At 36.6% G+C, this 9,032-nt stretch overlaps 1 protein-coding gene across 1 annotated transcript; it reads left to right on the forward strand.

The window, feature by feature from the left end:
• Positions 1-2,742: 2,742 nt before the first annotated feature.
• On the forward strand, positions 2,743-7,685 carry tmem98 (transmembrane protein 98). Its single transcript, XM_028043124.1, has 7 exons — positions 2,743-2,884; positions 4,846-5,085; positions 6,211-6,342; positions 6,426-6,459; positions 6,530-6,645; positions 6,724-6,783; positions 6,871-7,685. Exons 2-7 carry the CDS (start codon positions 4,955-4,957, stop codon positions 7,070-7,072), a joined length of 675 nt encoding a protein of 224 aa, XP_027898925.1. The 5' UTR covers positions 2,743-2,884; positions 4,846-4,954; the 3' UTR covers positions 7,073-7,685.
• Positions 7,686-9,032: the final 1,347 nt, after the last annotated feature.

Below are 9,032 nucleotides of genomic sequence, written 5' to 3' on the forward strand. Positions count from 1 at the left end.
TATATGTCTGGTTGTTGTCATTATTACTCTTATTATACGTAGATTTTCTTGTCTGAGTTAGTTTGTAACCATTTTGTCTGTCGTATTATTTATTTGTTGGCTCTTAATACAGTATATTGAATAGGCACAGGAACATTTTAACATTAATTTAGTCACAATTGTTTGATAATTATTGAGTCAGTAAGTAATATATTTCATTAAATTGAGATAAGGGGCAGGATTAAATAAGTGTTCACTTCTTCCTACTCCTTTTCAAACAGAACAGTAGCGGTAAACAAATAATTTTGTTCTCGGTTATGCATGCATATGTTTTCTCTGTCCTACTGATTGCTTGTTTGTTGTTTGTTTGTTTTTATTTATTTGAAATAAATAAATCAAATCAAATAAAAAAACTTAATACATCGTTAATCTTAAACATGAATGTATCGATGTTCAATATTGGTTCGCAGGGTGATAATCCTTATTCTGAGTGAAATTTTTTTTAGGAAAAGTGGGAAACGATCATTTATGTACACACTATAACTACACAAGATAGCAAATGGCAAACACCATCCCAATATTAATGTTTGCCATATCACAATCGTTAAAAACTGCTTAAAAGGATTTAAGATATCTTATTAAACATTTCTTATTTTTCAATCATGTGAATCCACTTCTGGATTTGTTATCAATGACTATCATATTAGTAATTAACTACCAAAGAAACAGAGCATTATGTGAGGTGATGTTTATGACTTTTAACTAGACAATGTTTTTCAGGGAAACTCAAAACAACCTACATTTCCAGACCAAAACAAACACATTTCAGCTGAGCGCTAGGACAGAATGTTCCTGTCAGTCAGTGATCCATTCTGGAGCAGAAAGAAATTTCAAAGGCATGTATTTTTTCCTCAATTCGGCACAGACAGACCTAATGATTCACCGCTGTGACTGACAGTATTCTATTAAGTCTATTGGTCTCTGAGCAGAAGTACGCCGCTTTTGAGACGCATGCAGTCGGAATCGAACAGCGAAAACAGGAACAGAAGAGAAACTTCACCAAAGTTGGGTGCACAAAAAGATGAAACAACAAGATGATAAACATTTCTACACAGACACAATCCACCCTGGATGTGTGGACCATAAGGATTTTGTTCATGATAGATAAATACAGTGTAAGCCTGGGATCATCAAGGGCTCCTTATAGAGTCCACTTCAATACAGCCTAACCATTTGTGGACCTCATGTATTGAACATAACCCTATTGGTGTCAGTTGGGTCTCACAGCGGTATTAAAGGGGATGTATTATGCAAAATTCACATTTTTGCACGTTTTTGTGCTTCCATTTGGGTAACAACTGCTTCTAAAAACAGTCAAAGCGTTTTAAAAAATTGTTTAAAACACCCAGCCGTTTCTTGGCAGTAAGTTTGTGTTTTTTGGTATCTGGAAAATTATCAGTTTCAAAAAACCTTCGGAATGTGACGTCAAATCAGCAGGAACTTCCCCTCACCTAGAAACCCCGGTGAAGCCAAGCTCGTTGCCTGGCAACCCAACCTGAGCTCCAGGGCGCATTAATTTACCGCCAGGTTTAATTCATTCCACCTGCGCTCATCATACCAGCACAGAACTCAAACTTACCGGAAATAAACATTTAAAGTTACATAAAAACAGCTATTTAGCTATTTATTTAGTAAGACAAAGAACATCTAAAATCCACCCTGAACTGCAAAAACCGAAAACTAAATTTATCGGCAGTCTACCCCAAAACTGCAAGCAAGAATAGCATTTGCTAAATTTATGTCACTCACATTACCTTTACACGCCGTTTTAGTCCGAGGAGTTTTGACTTTTAAAAAAAACAAACTATTATAACGTTTACAAAAAACTAAAAAAAAACTAAAAATTTCTCGACCTTATCTTCTCCAAATAAAAGCGCCAATGTTTAAGCTAACATGCGCCACCGGTCGATGGGGATAACTATGACGTGTTTCTTGCAAAACCGCAGCTTTTTGAAGCAGTAAGTTTGCGTGGTGCACTTAGGCGTGACAGTGGGATGTAGCTGTGGGTTAGTGATGTATGGCAAGAACATTTACCATATAATAAAGGATTACTTTTTTTAATTATTAATACAAACGTTCACCAAGAATAAGATCAAATAAAATTTTAACAAACATGATGAGCGTCAGACATTAAATTGTCTAAAAATTTACTTTAGACGATTACAAGAAAAGTGCATTACTTCAAACAATACGAAATAAGAAAATACCCCATTTTTGTGGAAATAACTGTACAGATGAGATTACCTTGTGAAACTGATGCAGTAAAAAGTTCTAAATATTTCAAAAATGTTGCCTACACCTTTCAAAACTTGAAAGATGTAAGTTAACAAAAATGCACATATGAAAAATGGGAATGTAAATTCTATAAATTTGAATGTCAAATCTTCAACCTAAAATACAAATGTAATCAGTAGTGTGCAGTATTAATTTCTGACAAAGATATTAATATATCTATTGACGACATACTGTATATTCCAATGTAAATGAGGTAAAAATGTTTTGCTTGTGTGCACAAACTTGGCCAATAATGTTAATCCAGATTCTCATGTTTCATCTTTTAAAAATTTAATCTTATCATTATACACCTTACATTTTTGACTAAGAAAAATAAGAAACCTCAGTTTAACTTAAAGAAAAGTAAGAAAGAGATGTGCTTAGATTGTGTGCTACAACCTCTTGCCATACCTAAAGTTTCCTCATCAGTCAGTAGTAGCTCCATCTAACTTGCGCGTTCCCGTCTCAGGTCTGGGGGATGTTGGTGCCGTCTCCGCGCTCCCGCCGCCGGAGCAAAAACTATTTTGTCTCTTAAAGAGAATCGACAAAAAAAAAAAAGCGAAATGTACAGGTAAGTAGCCAAAAATAAGTTTATGTGTCTGTTTCAGGTCAATAGCGACTTTTTAAAAGTGTTTTAAAAGTTTTTGAAGAGTTAACGTCAGGAAATTGTTCTTGGAAAAACTCAATATGTGGGTGTGTGTCTTTCGGTTCATTGTTTCATGGCTCAGAAGAAGAAGCTTTTCGTATCTATGTTTTTGTGTGGTGTTAAATAGTTTTTATTTAGATAATCGCTTATGTGTTTTGGGGACTTTTAATTCAGTCCTAAAAAATGAATTATTTACTTCTAATAATTAGATGATACGTTTTAAATTGCACCAGATTCTGTTCGTTTTTTGAGGCTGAACGTTACAAAGAATTATTTTTTCCTTTCTATTATCTTTTGTCTGGAGCAGCTCCACAGAACCTTGATCAATAAAAATGTGATTGTTTTTCTATACCGCTGCAGACAAGGGAAAGCAAAACAATTTGACGGAAAATTAAGATTTGCTTCCTTTGGATGTCATTGGCTGTTTTATGTCTTTAGTTTCTGCCCAGGTGCAGATTATGTTTTACGTTTATATTTATGCTTTTGGGTTTGTTTGGTTTTTTTTAGCTGAGTTTGGAGCAGATTTGATCAAACTGTTGGTGAGAAATGAAAAAGTTCTCAGGCTGGATAAAGCCCTTCATGATGCTGCGAGTTTAACACAAATTAATCAGATTAAAGAGTTACAACATTCCATGCTGTAATCTCACACAATCATCCAGGCAAAAATGCAGGTTTGCCATGTTATAACATTTGTAGTTTAGCCATGTAACCAGCACCTGGAGCAGATTCTGTAACTGCTATAAAGTCCTGCTATGATTTGTTTCAACACTTTTTTTCTTTACTTTAAACGTGTTTCTAAATGTTGGAGCTGTTCGTTTACTCAGCACTGACAAAAATCAAAATTCCAACTAGAAGAAGGAAAATCAACCCCAGATCATGATACTGCCATCACCACGTTTCACTCTGTGGTTTTGTTGTTATCCAGTTTTTTTGTGATGCCGCCAGGTGTAAGGACAAATAACACTGTTCATTCTTAACGAAGTCAGTGTTGTTAGCAAAAACTAGCTAAAGTTAGCAATCTACTTCCGTTCCAAACCTTTTTGCGTTTCCACCTTTCAGACAAAGGTGTACGATGGCGCAGTAAGGTCATTGTAGAGAGAAAAGATGGAAGAGTAAATTTTTGCCAAAAAACCCCTCAGAATCTCAGAAATTTCTGAGCTCCAAAAGTTAAAAAATATATATATATATATTGCGAGAAAAACTCAAGAGATTTTGAGGTTAATTTCAGAAATGTTCTAGGAAAAAAATCAGAAATGTTCTGTGTTTCAAAAATCAAAAATTATTCTGTCAAATTCTAATACATATATATATATATATATATATATATATATATATATATATATATATATATATTAATTAAACTGAAAAAATGTACTTTTGTTTCCAAAAAATTTATTTTTTTCAAATTATTGTTCATTTGTTATGGTCTCATTTTTAGCATCACAGAACACTTTTGAGATCTGCCAATACAGTTTGAAACAGAAGAAAAATAAACAACCACTTTTGAAATGAGAGGGCAAACAGGTCAGGGTTTTGTTTTGGTCTGATATTGCAGGTTTAATTAAGGTGTTATTAAAGCTGAGTGTGAGCGTTGTTTACCCAAAGTGTATTTAAAGCTCTTGACTTTATGAGCCATTAATTATTTTCATGTTGATTATTTTGTTTTTCTTCCAATTAAACTATATTAAAAAAGCAAGTGCTCTTCAAGTGCCTCATGTGTGTCATATTTACAGCCAGACTAAGTGCTGCTGATTATGTTCTCCTCTCCATGGGTTCAGAGTTATATTTCGTCTTAGCTGTACTAACATTTCTGCCAGAAATATTCTGAAGTAGGGTGATAATGTCGCCAATCAGGCTGAAGTTGACAAGTATCCTCTCCTCCACAGATGAGCATCTATCTGTAAGTCAAGCTCGGACAATCAGCCAAACCGTGATTGGACTCCTTTCTTCTTGACGAGTCTCTGCCGTCAGACGCTGTGGGACTTACGGTTCGCCATGGAGACGGTGGTGATCGTGGCCATAGGAGTGTTGGCCACCATCTTCCTGGCCTCCTTTGTTGCTCTGGTGGTGGTGTGCCGACATCGCTACTGCCACCCTCATGACCTGCTGCACCACTTCGACTCCAAGTCAGTAAAACTGCACAAAGCCTCTACAGAATATGAAGCATTAATATGAATACATCAACTTTTAGCACAGCTTGGGCCTGCAAAGCAAAAGGGTTGTTAGTGTTGGCTCACAAAAAGAAGGTTTTGCATTGGGTTTGTTGACAATGAATCTGCATTGTTGTATCTAACATAGCTTAAAGAAATATACAGCTCTGGAAAAAAATGAAGAGCATTGAACCCCGTTGAAAATCTCATGGTTTTTCTCACCTAATATTGGTTTCATTAGTATTGTAGTTTCTAAATGAATATGAGCTTTTTTATTTGCATTATTTGAGGTCTGAAAGCTCTGCATCTTTTTCATTATTTTGACCATCTCTCATTTTCTGCAAATAAATAGTATGTTTGTGCTTGGAATACCAGAGACATGTTGTCAGTAGTTCATAGAATAAAAGAACAATGTTCATTTTACTCAAACATAAACCTTTAAAGAGTAAAATCAGAAAAACTGATCATTTTAAGTGGTCTCTTAATTTTTTCCAGAGCTGTATATTAAGTCAATCGGAAATTAAACAGTGTGTTTTTGTGGGTTTTTCTTATTTTGTTCAAACCAAGGAAAGACTTTGGACACACTAAAGAACACATCAACATGATAAATAGAAAAACAAAAAGTTGTGTAAATTTTTTCCTAAAAAAAAAGTAGTACAAGAAAAAGACCAAAGTAACCATCCAGCCTCACCAGTTGCATTGCAGCCCAGCTGTGGAAGACACTGCTGCAAAAATATGAAATATTGCATATTTTCTTAAAATCAAAAGGAAATTGTGATGGAAAATTGTATTGTTTGGTAATAGAGTCCGCCACAGGAATACAATCAGACGGTATTAGACAGTATTTATGTTAAAAGAATGTAATAAATATTGAATTGTGTGTAAAAAACATTCTAAAAGTTGATATTTCTTCACACATTTTGTAGCATTATCTGTGGTTTTGCGTAGGGTCATGGCATGAATAAGGTTGGGAACCCCTAATCTAGTGGACATGAACTGGTTTCGCTTTGGTTGCGAACACATCTTTAGCCATTCTCACCTTAAATACCAGCAGAATCTTGTACATTTTCATCCAGTTCTTCTTTCCCTGTTGTTGGACAGACCCACGGTGGATCTGATTGGCGCCATGGAAACGCAGAGTGAGCCTTCGGAGCTGGAGCTGGACGACGTGGTTATCACCAACCCTCACATCGAAGCCATCCTGGAGAATGAGGACTGGATAGAGGACGCATCGTATGTCGAAACGCAGTAAAATAATTTCTCAGACATTGTCTCTGTCGTTTTTAGTTGCTAAACTTTGAATTTGTGTTTAACAGTGGCCTGGTGTCACACTGCATCTCTATTCTGAAGGTAAAATTACTCCTTTTTTTGTTACCGTATAATATTACTGATGTAACTAATACATCTATTCCACACACAGATCTGCCACACTTTGACTGAAAAACTGGTGGCCATGACAATGGGATCAGGGGCAAAGGTCAAAGCACCTGCCAGTTTGAGTGACATCATCACAGTGGCCAAACGAATCAGTCCAAGGTAACGCGTCTCGCTAGAACTTGATGTTATTACAGCTCTAACATGGGCTGACTTGTGTTCTCGTTTTGTGTCCTAAAGGGTGGACGATGTGGTCAGGTCTATGTACCCTCCTCTGGATCCAATCCTCCTGGACGCCAGGTAGTCACACCGAGTTTGATTGCTGAAAGAGAAGAGTTTGAGCTGCTTGTTTTTTTGTTTCAATTTATGTATCTTGTTCCTCCTCAGAGCCACTGCTCTGCTGCTCTCAGTCAGCCACCTAGTGCTGGTCACCCGCAACGCCTGTCACATGTCCGGCAGCCTGGACTGGATCGATCAGTCGCTTCACGCAGCGGAGGATCACATGGTGGTTCTGCGTGAAGCGGCGCTGGCTTCCGAACCAGAGCGAATCCTACCTGGAGATGATGCTCAGAGAGAACAGGCCATTTGAGGAAAAAACCTGAAGCAGCACAAACCTACAGTCAAAAATACAAACCATGAAAAAGCAGTTGCATTCCAATGTTGACCTAGTGATACATACTGAAATAGACATTTCAGTTTCACATCCGTGGCTCTGCAGTGGACAGAAGGTTTTTAAAAACATTTTCTGAAACACACCATTCAGTAGTGGGTCTATAATCCAGTCTAACCAGCACTGCAGTCACAAGGAGGCTTAGTCAGCTAATCCATCTTGATGAAAATGACATCCATTAGCCAGTGAACCCAAAGGTGCTCCAATTCAGTGTAAAAAAAAGTTAGAGAAACCTGGCTTGCTTAGTCAGTTTAACTTTGGGATTTGGTGAGAAAAAAAATATAAAAGAATGCATTCTTCAAATACTCTGATGCAAGTGGAGTAAATGAAATACAGTTCTTTCTAGGGAATTTTGTATTAGTTTTCCCCTTCACTTGTGACACACTTTACATGTGCAGCTCTTTCCATGGATGACCAGTTTAGCTCCATACTGGAAATTCTGCCAGTGTAACCAAAAGCTGAACTTCTGAGGTCCTGCGTTGGATAGATACACCATGGTTTCTGCGTGTAAAAGTTTGTATTTTCAAACATATTTTGCTTCCAGTTTCATTCTTGACATTCTGGTCAAATTGCTGCCATCTTGGCCATGACAAGATGGCATCTGAATTGGCATCTTGGTCTTGATGCCAAAACCGATCCGGTGTGTTTTGGGCCGTATTGGATGCACATCTCCCTAAAAATGTGTATAATTTGTATAATTCTTCACTGGTGAGGATTTGGTCTTGTACAGTGAAAAAGGACAAAATCCTACTAAGTATTAGTAGTCTAGTTTCTAGTGCAAATACCCTGGCATACTTGAAACAAGAAAAAACTAACTTTTCTTGTTTCAAGAAAAGTTGAAACAAGAAAAACTAACTAATCAAAATTAACATACTATTGATTTAAAACAAGCTCTTCTATCTTGCTGAAGAGTTGCATCTAAGTTAGTTTTGTCTCATGTATTGAGACAATGTAAGGTATTGACACTAAAAACTAGAAAAAAACACCTGGGAACATTTAGTATTTTTGCAGTGTAGGTCCTTCATTGATGCCTCAGTTTTATTGCTGAATAATGAACACTGACTTTAACTTATGCAAGTCAGGCCTGTAGTACCGTAAATGTTGCTGTGGATTTTTTTGTGACCTCCTGGATGAGTTGTCTTTGCACTCTTGGAGTGATTTTGGTAGGCCGGCCACTCCTGGGAAGGTTCACAATTTTTTCGTGTTTTCTCCATTTGCATTTCCCTGAAGCCTCAAAAGCCTTAGAAATATCTTTGCAATCGAATCCAGACTGAATACCTCCCCCCCCCATCTGTTCCTGAGTTTATTTCAATTTAAACATAAAGTGTAGCTTTTTTAAAGCTACATATTATGAGTTTTTGAGTTGCTCCTCCCCCCTCAAATTAATAAAACCATAATTTGAAAACTTGCATTTTCTATTTACTTGTTAACTTTGCCTGGTATTAAGATACAAATGATTTTAAGAGCATTTTTTCACAGCGCTCTGTTGGTGTGTCATGAGGACATTTTTAGTTGATTGAAACAGAATTAGCTTGTCTCTTTGGGCCGGCGGGATGTTATTGAAGCATGTCTACCTGCTCCTTCATGCATAGCTAACAGTGAATCCCTAAGGAGCTGTAATAAGGCATTACCCACAGACTATGTGAACACACTGGCCTTGGTTACAGTCCATGTCGCTTTGAAAGCAAAGTCCTGGCATAAAAATATCAGTTGAATGACAATAAAAAATTGTGGGAATAGAGAAGATGTTTTCTGCTAGGTTTACAAAAGAAAAGCAAGAACTCAAAACACACAGATGTTTTTTTGTAATGAAAGAAAACGTAGAAATTTCTTATTTTCTCTTTTGTTTCCATGTTTATATGCATTGATATGCACTAAA

The sequence above is a fragment of the Xiphophorus couchianus genome, chromosome 16 (genome assembly GCF_001444195.1).
Source record: "Xiphophorus couchianus chromosome 16, X_couchianus-1.0, whole genome shotgun sequence".
NCBI lineage: Eukaryota > Metazoa > Chordata > Actinopteri > Cyprinodontiformes > Poeciliidae > Xiphophorus > Xiphophorus couchianus.